The 14,346-nt window shown below is 31.9% G+C and overlaps 1 protein-coding gene and 1 long non-coding RNA gene across 3 annotated transcripts; one reads left to right on the forward strand and one right to left on the reverse strand.

Annotated features, from left to right (window-relative positions):
• Nucleotides 1–1,690: 1,690 nt before the first annotated feature.
• Iswi (nucleosome-remodeling ATPase imitation SWI) lies at nucleotides 1,691–13,390 on the forward strand. Of its 2 annotated transcripts, none has more exons than XM_074143727.1 (20): nucleotides 1,691–1,943; nucleotides 2,777–2,839; nucleotides 3,574–3,998; nucleotides 4,080–4,221; nucleotides 4,849–5,136; nucleotides 5,216–5,284; nucleotides 5,365–5,474; nucleotides 6,218–6,383; nucleotides 6,474–6,614; nucleotides 6,693–7,020; nucleotides 7,257–7,402; nucleotides 7,514–7,626; nucleotides 8,278–8,404; nucleotides 9,416–9,529; nucleotides 9,616–9,741; nucleotides 10,484–10,583; nucleotides 10,672–10,823; nucleotides 11,449–11,609; nucleotides 12,650–12,969; nucleotides 13,144–13,390. In XM_074143727.1, the coding sequence occupies exons 1-19, from the start codon at nucleotides 1,893–1,895 to the stop codon at nucleotides 12,954–12,956; spliced, it is 3,129 nt and encodes a 1,042-aa protein (XP_073999828.1). In that variant the 5' UTR covers nucleotides 1,691–1,892; the 3' UTR covers nucleotides 12,957–12,969; nucleotides 13,144–13,390. The 2 variants fall into 2 exon arrangements, with proteins under 2 accessions (XP_073999828.1, XP_073999829.1); XM_074143728.1 differs by lacking the exon at nucleotides 1,691–1,943 and adding an exon at nucleotides 2,618–2,697.
• LOC141462136 (uncharacterized) lies at nucleotides 13,190–14,327 on the reverse strand. Its single transcript, XR_012463117.1, has 2 exons — nucleotides 14,201–14,327; nucleotides 13,190–13,929 (listed from the first exon to the last, which is right to left on the reverse strand). It is a non-coding gene; the product is annotated as an uncharacterized lncRNA (long non-coding RNA).
• Between the last annotated feature and the right edge of the window lie 19 nt (nucleotides 14,328–14,346).

The raw sequence follows: 14,346 nt of genomic DNA on the forward strand, positions 1-14,346 counted from the left end.
ATGTTACCACTAACTGAGAGAAGACGCCTTGGTTGCCGAAGCATATGTTTGTATGAAAATAAATAAGTATATATTATTTATAATTAATGAAATATTGTATTGTTACCAATAATTTAATTTAAAAAATGATGAAAATAATTTCTCAAGGAATAACATTGTATCGTATTTTAGCTTTTATAAAAATTTTAATAACCTAATTGATTTTTTATTTTTTAATCCTCTAATCATTTCTAGTGGTAAGTATGTAAGTACATATATATTTGATTTTTTGACTAAACTCTATAAAAAAATTACTGAGGCTGTCTTAGGTCTTTTTTATTTCGTTTTTTCTGTGAAAAGCGGCTACACGTTGATAAGCAACAGGGAATTTTCACATGCTTTCACTTGTAGTACGGAAAATTTATTTCCTAATCTTTCTCCATCGTACGAAGGCGTGGCAAAGCTGAAGGATGTACTCGACCAGGATTAAAAACATCGCAATTCCGATAGTGACGTCAACCTTTAACAGCTGATAGCTTTAACATTTTTACTATGGACAAATTTATTTGCTATTATACAACTAATACTTTTCAACTCTGTTAGTTTATTTAGTTCTGGGAAACATCCAAACAGACTTTAAACTTTAAATACTTCAATAGGCTTAGCGTCAGTTTTCAGGAAGATTTTACAAACTGAATTCAATTCAACGGATGTTAACTTAATTTTGACAAAAACAATAAATGATTCTATTTATCATAGTATTTATAAATATATTCATAAAAAAGTATAATGAAATTTTCCATTTCATGATTACATAAGCTCCAAAAGGGGATGTTGCTCCAGAGTTTGTCAAGGTGACAATAGAGTTTGTACATTTCCGATTAATAAATACAACATTTTTGTTTTACACATAGTTACAATGTACTGATGATTTGAGCCTTAGTACAACAGTTTTGATAAATATTTTAAAATTTTAGAGACTTACCCATCAATTCTTCGAAACATGTTTGAAATTGTTATTAATTTTTAGAGATTTGCGATTATCGAACTAGAAAAAATTTGAAATCTAGAAATAGATAAATATCCAGGCAGATCAATCAATAGTCCTCTTACATAAGTACAGGAAATAAAAAATTAAAAGGCCATCTAGATATCGCACTTAATAAACGCTGCACTTTGCCTTGGTCTAATATTATGTTACAAATTACAAAAAATAAAAATATAATTAAAAAAAGGATTAATGATGTGTTAAGAGAGGGTAAAATGTATTACAAATCGGTACAAAAAAATTTATTTATGTATTGATTATATAAAAATTGAATGGTATCATTTAGAAGTGATTATTTTGTAAACCATCTTCATAAAAATAAAATAAAATAATGATAATAACAGAAAATAAAACTGAAGTTCTGAATTTGAAAAAAATGTTACCAAGAAAGCTTTGAAGTTTTAAGTTAAAGATCCTTCTTCAAACAAAATAATGGAAAACTTGAAAGTTAACTACATTTGTTCGATTAATTTTGATGAAAAAAAAACTCTCAACCATTACTTGATATAGATTTTTTAGGTGTATTTTTAATTATATATTTTTAATATAACTTTCAGAATTTTATGGAGTATTTAATTTCTTTAAGAAATATATTTTTCATTCAAATATACCGCACAAAAAAAAATATAATACACTATAGCTCTCTGGTGTCACTTGTAGCAGTTGTGAGTGCGGTCTGTGGTAGCCTTTTTTAATGTGTAATGTGAACTAAGTAGATGTTTAACGTTCAATTTCGTAATATTGTTAGGACATTTCTCACATTATTCGCATTTTGCAGCGATGTTCACACATATTGATTCTAATACTTTAAAGTCTTTTTAATTATAAATATAAACTTGGTGTATTTTATCATTTATTAACAAATATGTCAAAACCAGAAGATAGTTTGGATACTGGAGATACGGCAGAGAACTCGGTATGTAAATTGTAGCTTAGGGCAATTCGATTATTCTTCAAAAAGTCCCTCTATTAATACTTTTCTATTCAGTAATTTGCCAAATGCTTATAGAAATTTGATAAATCGTAGTGGTTATTAGGTATTTAGATACTTTTTTCCCCAAAGCCTATTTTAGTGATTACTTAAAGGTTATAAGTTCAATGATCGTTTTCCACATGCTAATAAATCAGTGGGAGGCACTTTTAATGAGAATTTGTTCGAAATTGGATCAAGAGATTTAAAGATTCAATACAATTTTTGAGACATCTCTTCAACTGTCTGTTGAATATCAACTATTTTCAGATCATTTTTATGATATAACTCCATTAAGTGATCTAAAAGATAGTCTGATTTAATCCAAACAGTTATAAACTACAATCACTTCAAAAATGCACTTAAAAAAGGAGTAGTTAGTGAGATGTCATTTTTCATAAAAAGTAACATCTCATATAATAAACACTTTTATACATTATAAATAAAATGTATAATTCAAACTTATGAATATATGAATCCGAGAATGTTTACAAACCTTAATTTGATCCTAATGTCTTTAAACAAATAAGCTGCGCATCTATGACCATTTTATCATCTCAGCTGATTATTTTGTTGATAAAATACTGTTAGCGTTTTGATTCCCATACAAAGATTTTTAAAATCTATAGTTTATCTCTTTTGGAAACTTATGTCTAATAGAGTGGTTCGAGTAAATAAACGTAACATAATGAAAATTAAAGTATAGAAAATAATTTTTTTTTGAATTTTTACTGCTAAAATAAAGTTTAAATTAATTCATTGATTTTTTTCTTTTTTAGAATGATTCCTCTGGGGACACGCTGTCATCAAAAGGAAAAAATGAAGATTTTGAGACAAAGATTGTAAGTTAAGTTTAATATATATTTTCATTGATTTTACTTATTTGCTGTAATGGTGGACTAAGCCCTAAGAGATCCAAAACACCTTGGGCTATTTCAAAGAAATACAACTACTGCCCCTATCTAAGATGGAATTTGCTAAGTTGTTTGTAGTTACCCTTGTAAACTGAAGTTCCTGGTAGAGTCCAGGATACCTTTTAAAATTTTTCTTTTTATGAGCTTATTAAGAATTCGAATTCTGTCTTCCGGCATCAATAACCTCATAAATGTATGATGCTTTAAATTTAAAAATAAATGAATAAAGCCTAGCTTTGGGATAAAAAAAAACTCTTGAATTTCAGTAACCCCTAAGGTTCCACAGCAATATGAACAAATATGACAACCTAGGGGGAAATAGACTTAACCGTTGCACTAAAAATCTGTTCCAACTTACAGGTGATAAACCCTTTTTACCTTATCTTAGTTACCTAAGGAAGTTCAAGGAATAACAGGGAGCCGGCCATAGTTGGCCTCTCAAAATGGAGAGTTTACATCCCTTTATACCTTTCCTACATTCTAGGCATGTTCGTGTAAAACTTGAGGTAGTATCAGCCGGACGCTCCTTTAATCAGCCATTCACTGAAGCCTCTTTGAGGTTCTAAATGTTTATAAACGAAGAACTTAGTCACTGCCAGAAAGAAAATCTTGCCATCTTCCTCATATGTGCTGATCTGTTTTTTTTTCTTTTTTCTTTCCAGGAAAATGATCGTGCCAAAAGATTTGAATTTCTTTTAAAACAAACAGAAATTTTCTCACATTTTATGACAAATCAAGGAAAAACCAACAGCCCAACAAAACCAAAACCAGGACGTCCGAGAAAAGATGCAAATAAACCACCACAAGGGCTACCACCGCCTAATGCCGCTTCAGGAGACGCTGGTGACCATCGACATCGTATGACTGAACAGGAAGAAGATGAGGAACTGTTGGCCGAGAATAATACTGCTACAAAAACTGTTGCCAGATTTGATACATCGCCGTTTTATATTAAAAATGGGGAATTAAGAGATTATCAAATAAGAGGATTGAATTGGATGATTTCATTATATGAACATGGTATCAATGGTATATTAGCAGATGAAATGGGTCTTGGCAAAACTTTACAAACTATATCACTGCTTGGGTAAGTTTTGGTGAAAGTTATTGTTGTATATTTAACTAGAACTAAAAAACTATTGATGATTGTTCTTATATATTTTCACAGCTATATGAAACACTATCGAAACATTCCTGGACCTCATATGGTCATAGTACCCAAATCGACTTTAGCAAATTGGATGAATGAGTTCAAAAAGTGGTGTCCATCACTTAGAGCAGTCTGCCTTATTGGTGATCAGGAAGCCAGAGTATGTATTTATTTAGAAAGATGATGAAACAAAACTGTAAGGCGGAAGTCAAATGCCGGTCTCCGCTATAAATCCTGCGCAAAATAAAATATAAACGATAAATGGCCTAAAATATCTTTAATTTTTATGGTAGATAAATTATCTATTTTATTAGTCATTTATCAATGGCCAATTAGTGGTATCGCCGTCTTTGTACCCCATCAGGATTTTGAAGCAGTCGTTACTGCTAACCGATAAAATGAAACGAATGAAATGGTTCCACCTAATGTAATTTTGCAACAAGTGGCAGGTTGTAATTCTTAGATTTTTTAAAACACGATTACAATTATCAGTTCAGCTTTGCTTTGAGTGTTGCTGTTTCAATGTCAAAGTTGTTAAGCTCGGATACCTTCTTGCATGACTTAATTTCTAAAGGAGTTACTTAGCCCAACGAAAAGATTTTTAGACTTATGCTTGCGATCTAAAATTCATTAATCTTCAGATGAACAAGGAATTTTGAAATCAAATAATAATAATATTCCTCATTTTTTCGGATTCTTTCTCTTAGATTAGTAAATTATTTGCATTATAAAAACATTTTTAATTATTTCTTTCATTTTCTCAAGCACTTTTTCTAAAACTTTTCAGAATGCTTTCATCCGAGACACCCTGATGCCTGGTGAATGGGATGTTTGTGTAACTTCCTATGAGATGATCATCAGAGAGAAGAGTGTATTTAAGAAATTCAATTGGCGTTATATGGTTATAGATGAAGCGCATAGAATTAAGAATGAAAAATCTAAACTTTCTGAAATTGTTAGAGAATTTAAGACTACAAACCGACTACTACTTACTGGGACCCCCTTACAGAATAATCTGCACGAGTTGTGGTCGTTACTTAATTTTCTACTACCTGATGTTTTTAATTCTTCAGATGTGAGTAATAAGATTTTGATTTACTATAAATTCTTTGTATTTTTTTTTGTAATCTTTAGTGAGTCTTCTTTTTCTTCAGGATTTTGATTCATGGTTCAACACTAATAACTTCCTTGGCGACAATTCCTTAGTCGAGAGACTTCATGCTGTAAGTAAATGTTTTCTGTTTATTTAATGTCTACTATCTACTTATTTCTACAATAGTCTTCTTTTCACAATGTTTCACAGGTTTTACGTCCATTCCTTTTAAGAAGACTGAAGGCTGAAGTGGAAAAGAAACTGAAGCCTAAGAAAGAAGTGAAAATATATGTTGGACTTAGTAAAATGCAGCGCGAATGGTATGTGTGTTTTGTGATTTGTTCTAGTCATCAAAAATCATCTAGCTTACCGAACTTACCAAAACTCGCTCAAGGCCGGAAGATCAAAATTAATGAAACGTAGTGGTTATAGATTACATACTATTCTGAAGTGGTTCAAAACGTTCGCCACAAAAAGAAGCTTTATCTGGCCACAAAGATACATATTTGCTAAGTTTTTTTTTTCTTGGATATGCTCCTCAAGAAATTTTGCGTAACATGAAAGCTATCATTACGAAAAGTTCAATCAAGCTATGGTTAATTAAAGCTAAACCGTACAGTCCTTGTGCATTAAAACTGTCCGGTAGGTGAAAATAGTGTTTAAACATTTCTTTACTTCCTTCCTTATTTCTTTTTACTTTATTGAAACACAATGTTTCGTACTTTTGAATACAATTTTAATCTATTGTTTATTTTACAAACAAAATTAAATCTAAGAAAACAACAAAGATATAATTTTGTCACATATTTCTCAATAAAATGAATCATACACTTCATATTCAGTTAACAATATGTCAAATTAGACATTTGTTATGACATTGCTGAAATTAGCTTGTAATTATTTGAAACTGGATAGTCCACCTCCCTCTAAGGAGTACTGTAAAAGGCAGCAGAAACTGGGATAACTTTCATGTTCGCAGCAGAAACTGGAATAACTTCCATATTCTATGTAAGTTATTTGTAACCATAACCATTCTTATATTTTTTAAAATTTTGTTTTACAGGTATACAAAAGTATTGATGAAAGATATTGACATTGTCAACGGCGCGGGTCGTGTGGAGAAAATGAGATTGCAGAACATTTTGATGCAATTGAGAAAATGTAGTAACCATCCATATCTTTTTGATGGTGCTGAACCTGGACCACCTTATACGACAGATGAACATTTGGTTTGTGGCTATTTTTTAAGTATTTTCCTATGTAATCGTTAATTTTTGTTGATTATTTTATAGTTAATTATGGATGATTTTGTTATACAGATCTACAACAGCGGTAAGATGGTAATTTTAGACAAACTTCTTCCCAAATTGCAACAGCAAGGATCTCGAGTACTAGTATTTAGTCAGATGACTAGAATGATTGATATTTTGGAAGATTATTGCTTCTGGAGAGGTTACAATGTGTGTACAAGAATTTATAATAATCTTGTCTTTTATTTATATATACTTTTTATAATAATAACATCTTGTATCTCCCAGTACTGCAGACTTGACGGTAACACCCCACACGAGGACAGGCAAAGGCAGATTAATGAATACAATGAAGAAGATTCCAAAAAGTTCATATTTATGCTTTCAACAAGAGCCGGAGGTTTGGGTATCAATCTTGCGACGGCCGATGTGGTCATCATTTATGATTCTGATTGGAATCCACAGATGGATTTACAAGCCATGGATCGTGCTCATCGTATTGGACAGAAAAAACAAGTCAGAGTTTTTAGATTGATCACTGAGAATACTGTTGAAGAGAAGATTGTCGAGAGAGCGGAAATTAAGTTACGCTTGGACAAATTAGTTATCCAACAAGGTAGGCTGCTGTGGTAAACATATTTTAATTCTGTTATCTTGAATTTTGGTTGAACGCCTGGACTGTGAACAGCCTGTCTGTTGTTGTCTTAGTGTTGCCACTTCTTTTTCCACTCTCATTGTAACAAATTCTATATTTCTATACCGTCTGGCTTGTCAAATAGTTTTGTTTGTTTCAGAACATGCATTTTTTTTCAAAAATTTATGGGACATTAGAGAGATTTTTTCTTTTTGCAGGTCGCCTGGTTGATAATAAAACCGCATTGAACAAAGATGAAATGTTGAACATGATCAGACACGGTGCTAACCATGTATTTGCTAGTAAAGATTCTGAGATCACCGACGAAGATATCGATACAATACTAGAACGTGGTGAAGCAAAGGTTATTAATATTATTTTTCTGTAGAAGTAATCATTATTTTATTCTCATCACGGTTTACGACTAATTTTTTGGATAAGATTATTACTATTAAGATTTGAAATATTTTTATAGACAGTGGAGATGACCAAAAAATTAGAATCTTTAGGCGTGGATTCTTCCTTAAAAGATTTCATGATGGAGGCACCTACAGAATCTGTTTATCAGTTTGAGGGAGAAGATTATAGGTTAGTTGTGGCATCTTAATTATTTTTTGTTTCTATGAATTTTATGTTATAAAAATTCAATTAAGGGCACCTCTGAAAAAAGGGGGTTTGGTTAGACTTCCCTTTTAAGTGTCGTATTTCGATATAGTGTACGTTTTTGCCGCTTATATAATATCATCATATTATTGGAAGATCATTAAGTGCGTCGCTAAACTTCTGAGTTTAAAGAAAATGTTTTGACTGTGGAAGTAGCTCTTTTCGCAAGACAATACGTTTGTTTGTTTTTTCATCGATTTTTCATGGACTTTATCGATATGTTTCATTTATGGTCGAGTTTACAATTTGCTTATGGGTAATTTAAACAAAGAAGATGTTTACGTTTGTTTTTATAAATCGCTTTTATGCAATCGCATGGACTTCAACGATATGTTTCATTTATGGTCGAGTTTACAAATTGCTTATGGGTAATTTAAACAAAGAAGATGTATACATCACCTACTTCTCCCTGAGTATTATATTAGTGCTTAGAAGTATCTGTGTAACTTCGGTCATTATTTTTAGCTGTGTTGTGCCCAGTGACACCAATATCCATGAAAGAGAAAACAGTCCATCTCCTCCCTTGTAAATTCGTTGATCTAATTGGGGCAGTGTTAATTTTATTATTACTTTCAGGGAAAAACAGAAAGTTCTAGGTATTGGAAGTTGGATAGAGCCGCCGAAAAGGGAAAGAAAAGCGAATTATGCAGTAGATGCTTACTTTAGGGAAGCATTACGAGTCTCAGAACCTAAAGCACCAAAGGTAAAGTATTTTAATTAATATATGTATTAGAAAAATATAATAACATATTTTTAAAATTGTTCTAAATCGAACACACGATAAAGACAACTCAAACAAATTGGCGATCACGAGTAACACTAGAGAAACGTTTGAACAGAAATTTACTTAAAACCAAAATGGACCAACGGAGTTCTGCCAAGCGGTCCCAAACCTCCTAAGAATTGAAAAGTTACATTCGAAAATTCTCCAAGCAATTTTCAGTTGCCCCCTTCTATGTATCCAACCGAATCATTAATAATATTCCTTTTCTATCCATCGTATCCTCCAAAAAAGCTATAAAAAAGAATCCACATGAGTAGGGCCGGATTTTCCTATAGGCTAACTAGGCTTCAGCCTAGGGCCTCAAGAGGGGGCCAACATTCAAATTGTTAGCAAAATTACTATTAAACTATTCTAAAAACAGTACCAATAACATGTTTCATTTAACATAATTGATATATATCACAGTAGTGATGTATTGTATTATCTCTCATGTAATTTACAAACTTAAAAATGGGAGGTGAAAGGGCCTCATAAGTGGAATAGCCTAGGGTCTCTGTTTCATCTAAATCCGGCCCTGCACATGAGAATCCTTTAGTCTGTCGCGTCGCTTCCCTTGAACAATTTCTGACAATCCTCTTAGACGACTTATCCGCCAATGACCTCTTATTTCCTCTAGTGAATATATGTGATTAAAGCTATCAAATCTCTGATGCGAAGTGCTACCACTGGGTAGTTTCTTCTCTGATTTAATATTATTTATGGTTCAGAACAGTTGTATTACTAATGGCAAGATTTTGCCTTTGTAATAATCAAAAATATTTTATAAAAAAAAAATTGATTCGACTATTAAATTCTTTTATTCAGATTTGTTTAATATTTCAGGTATTTTATCGTTTGGATCTTTCCAATTGAAACTATGAATACTTAAATTAGTCAAAGAATTTTTGTTGTTTTTTTGCTTATAGATTAAAAAACCTTTTATTGTTTTAGGCACCCAGACCTCCTAAACAACCTATAGTTCAAGATTTTCAATTTTTCCCAAATCGATTGTTTGAACTGCTCGATCAAGAAATCTATTACTTTAGAAAAACTGTCGGTTATAAGGTAAATAAATTAAAAAAAAAAAAATTATTTTTTACTGGTGGGTACCATATCATCTTTTTTTTTTAATTTATTTTTTATTTATGTAGGTTCCTAAAAATCCTGAATTAGGATCTGACGCTCCTCGTGCACAAAAAGAAGAACAAAGGAAAATTGATGAGGCTGAGCCATTAACTGAAGAAGAAGTTGCTGAAAAAGAGAAATTGTTAACTCAGGTGACTCTTTTGTGCAAATAAAATGATTGATTGTTAACTCAGGTGACTCTTTTGTGCAAATAAAATGATTGATTGTTAACTCAGGTGACTCTTTTGTGCAAATAAAATGATTTGATTGTTAACTCAGGTACGGAATTTTCCTTTTCTTGTGAAAAAAAGGCGAAAAAGTTTATTAATAGGTATTCGTTCAGCATCACCCTAGCAATGCTGAGTAGTCCTCAGATAATTTCTCTGATAGAAGCATGGTCAAGGGGATAGACAGCTAGATGACCGCTTTGTTCTTTGTAGACAACAAAATTTCTGCCTAAAATAAGTAAAGCTTTTAGTCCCTTGCTCCTTGAGTTCAGACAGGGAGAAGACTCAAATCTTTCTGGGCATTTCTATGAGTATCCTAAGACTGGTTCATCTAAAAATTAACCTAGATGAAGATGCTATCCTTTGGCCACGTATGTGCCTGTTATTTAGTCGTAATGTATTTATTTAGTTCCAATTCAGGGCTATCTTTCCAGCTCCTTACAGTGTCTGGATTGTTTATTTAAATCCAGTATTGACCAAAAAAATGCTTTTTTTTCACTCTAGAATCAATTTTAGACGAGTTCATGTTTCATGCTGATTGTTATCTTCAGCTGATTTTCGGATTAAAAAAAAAACTAAATATGAATGAACCCAGTGCTAGCTCATAATTGAATAATCCTTGAGTGCGTTATTTATGCTTATCATCTCTCTCTTTCTGTTTTAACAGGGATTCACTAACTGGACAAAAAGGGATTTCAATCAGTTTATAAAAGCGAATGAAAAATATGGACGTGATGATATTGACAATATTTCTAAAGATGTTGAAGGTAAGTTGAAGATTGTCCAGAAGGCTTTTGTACATATGGGTGGAAACTGAAATTATTGATTAATTCCTTTCTTTTTTTTTTAATAAAGGTAAAACACCGGAAGAAGTGCGAGCATATTCGGAAGTATTCTGGGAAAGATGTAACGAATTACAAGATATTGATCGAATTATGGGACAAATCGATAGAGGAGAAGCAAAAATTCAACGGCGTGCTAGTATTAAGAAAGCATTAGATACAAAGGTTGGAAAAACAAAAAAATATTTGTTCTAACAAAGTGTGAGGAGAAGTTTTAGATTTCATTCCCTCGTCGAGTTGTGCACATTCTCTATGCTCTCGTATGGGTTAAAACCTGGTCTTGAGTGATAAACACTTCTTTTCAAGTGTTCAGTATTAAATTTTACCTTTAATCGTTACAATATTTCAGAAGAATACGCTAAATTTAGAAGAAAATGCTAACCGTTGAAGGTTAGACTAATATTTAGAGTGTTCAATTAACTTGATGGTTGAAGAACTTAAAATTCAGGAACAAATTACAAAAATATGTATATTCTAATTTTTTATGCAACTAGCATTGTTTTATTTTTGGAAGGGTCGTTGGGGCTAAACGTTTGATTATCGTTGATTTATCAGCCGTAGCACGCATGCATTTTTTTTTACTGGTTTTGGATTTTCATCCATCATTGATTTGACTTCCACTTTATTTCTGTCATAAACTGCACCTGTGCTGGCTCAGGCAAACTTGAAACAGGAAAAAACATGCACGCTACGACGGATAATAATATCAACGATATTGTCCAGTTTTGTGGATGTCCCAATTCATTTTCAATAGTTTTTTTTTTATTATTATTTTGAATTTTATTTTTAGATGAGCCGATATCGAGCTGCATTCCATCAATTGAGAATCGCCTACGGTACAAATAAAGGGAAGAATTATACAGAAGAAGAAGATAGATTTCTGGTGTGCATGTTACATAAACTAGGATTTGACAAGGAGAATGTATATGAAGAATTAAGAGCTATGGTCAGGTATGTGAAATGGGGAAAATTGGAAGTTACAAGTAAAAGGTTAAGGAAAAAGAAAATCATCAGTTTGATAGGAGATCCTGTGGGATAGTTGCTCTACAATAGGGAAAAAGAAAGTCATCAGTTTGATATGAGATCCTGCGGGATAGTTACACTAAAATAGGGAAAAAGAAAATTATCAGTTTGATATGAGATCCTGTGGGATAGATGCTCTACAACGAGATCTATTTGAGACGGAAGATCACTTGGCAAATCTCGTACCCGAAATTTGTAGCGTGTTTTCTAGAGCCTGGTTTATTTAAGCTATTTTTTTTATGGTAATTTAGAAAATGAGAAGGGTATGAGCTTAAGCTGTAGGTTTTTGAAGAATAATATTTCTGCCTGCTAAGCTAAGATGTGTGGTGGTACAGGGTTCGATTTCCCAGTCTAGGGCTTGGATTATATTTAATGGTTAATATGAGAAATTTTATAGTAAAGTATGTTTGCTATTCGCCTCCGTACACACTGTATTGATACTCCACTATTTGATAGTTGGACATTAAGCCCGCATTAAAAAATAGGCATCACTTTATTTTTTACTTATACTGTATAAAACTTATATTCGGCAACAGAGTTAATTTGTATCTATAGATCTTCCTTCTTCAAAAATATGGCGCTATAGGAATCTATAATCAGAGAAAGTCATATAAATACAGAGGAGATGATAAAGAAAGTAAAGTAATGCCTGCCTTTTAAACGGGCTTTACATCAAACAACAAAAATTAGGTGTCGTGGACGTAGGTGGCCAGCTTACGTTCTTTACAAAATTTCTAACGTTAACCATTAAGTAAAACCAGATCATGACCGAGAATTCATGAACACAATAGAAGATCTTTAGCTTTGTGGGTCTCGACTCTTACTACTCGGCTACCTGTTGTGGCATCTTTAAGGGATAGTTCGTGTTTTTTGCTTTAAAGGTGGAACCTCTTTAACTGTAGTTAAAGCTGATTATCGATCATAAAATTTATTTACATTCAAATTGATATACTTGATTGCGCTTACAGGTGTTCCCCACAATTTCGTTTTGATTGGTTCATTAAGTCGCGTACAGCAATGGAACTCCAACGGCGATGTAACACCTTGATCACCCTCATTGAAAGAGAGAACCAAGAGCTGGAAGAACGTGAAAGAGCTGAGAAGAGGAAAGGTCGCGGCGGAAGAGGCGGAGGAATGGCTGGGAAACGTAAGAGCGAGAGCGTATCCGTACCAGCTGGCTCGGCGCCTTCGACACCTCAGCAAGGAGGAGCCACACCTCAACCACCACCTCCGGCTCAGGACAAGAACAGTCCGGCGAGGAAGAAAAAAAAGTAATCTGATGAGAATGGTAAGCTTCTATGTAATGTTACTTTAAGATTTCGCTACTCACTGTTGTGGCATTATTGTCAATCCCACAATGTTTGTTGCCTAAATATCTTGGATAGCAAAAAAGTCTATAAAGTAGCAACAGTCTACACAAGGATAAATTTAATTAATAAAACCAATATTTTAACTTTTCTAGGACTCAAGAGATGACTTTTCCAAAAAAATAAGTATTAATTAGACAAGGAAAAGAAGAGTATTTTATTAAGTTTCACCTATTTGTTGTATAATTAAAATATAATAATTTTGAAACAAAAACAACTGTGACTTAACTTTTTATATTTAATTTTTACTGGATTTCATGGAATGTAAGAAACTTTATGTTTGTATAAAATGTAATTTGAACAATATTTGCACAGAAACCAAAAAATTGGCCAACATTTTTTTTTAAAAAAAAGCTATTGTGTCAAGATTTTCCTTTTTTCCTTTTTATACAAAAAATTAATTTTTACTTCACTATTCTCAATGTAATTTTAATTTGTTTTAAGGCAAAACTAAGCCTCCGCTCATATATGTGTCTAATTAATAAGGACTTTAAAGAAATAGAATAGTATTTATGTTAGTACACTTTTTGTATTATTTATCAAAATAAATTAATTAAAAAAAAAAAATTGTTTGTTATTTTGGTTCCAAATTGTGTTATTGTGGCCACTAATAGTGCCCTAGTAAAAGTGCTTACCTAACTGCATTCATCTTCAAATAAAGTTATTTACAAAATCTTAAGTTTTTAGGGAAGATATCCTACTCCGATTTTCCTTGACATCGCAATTCTTTAGGAGGTATGTTTCGAGTCCTATCTGTCTTTCCAAAACTCTGGTGATGCAAAATCAGATGCTCAGATCGAAGCATGCTCGAAGAAATTCCATTCTTTATAGCAAACTGTCGAATCTTTTTCCTTGAACAAGAGTTTAAATGCAACACGCAACTAAATTTAAAAAAAATTATATTTATTAATGTAATTTTATTTGTAAATAATAAATTATATTAATTATAATTTATAAATAATATTAGTAATAGTGAATTTTTTATTGTTGTTTGCACAATTTATAATAAAACGTTATGCTTGTAAACAATCATTACTTTTTCTTTTTTCACTCCATCTCTTATTCAATAATTAGTTATTCCGAATAATAAAGTTACTTTAATGCAAATTAAATGCTTAACATGTACTAAAAACATGAATTCTAGATACCTACGTAATCTGTCGAAAACCTAACAGAAATTCCTGCAAAGTACAACTGGCGGTAAAATTCATGTTTAGTTTTTAAATGAATATGTCTCATAACCTTAAGGGAGGTTAACTAGTTTTGTTTATATGATGATAAAGTATTAACTATTCACA

Source organism: Rhodnius prolixus, unplaced genomic scaffold (genome assembly GCF_049639745.1).
Source record: "Rhodnius prolixus isolate KJV_2025 unplaced genomic scaffold, Rpr scaffold_18, whole genome shotgun sequence".
Taxonomy (NCBI): domain Eukaryota; kingdom Metazoa; phylum Arthropoda; class Insecta; order Hemiptera; family Reduviidae; genus Rhodnius; species Rhodnius prolixus.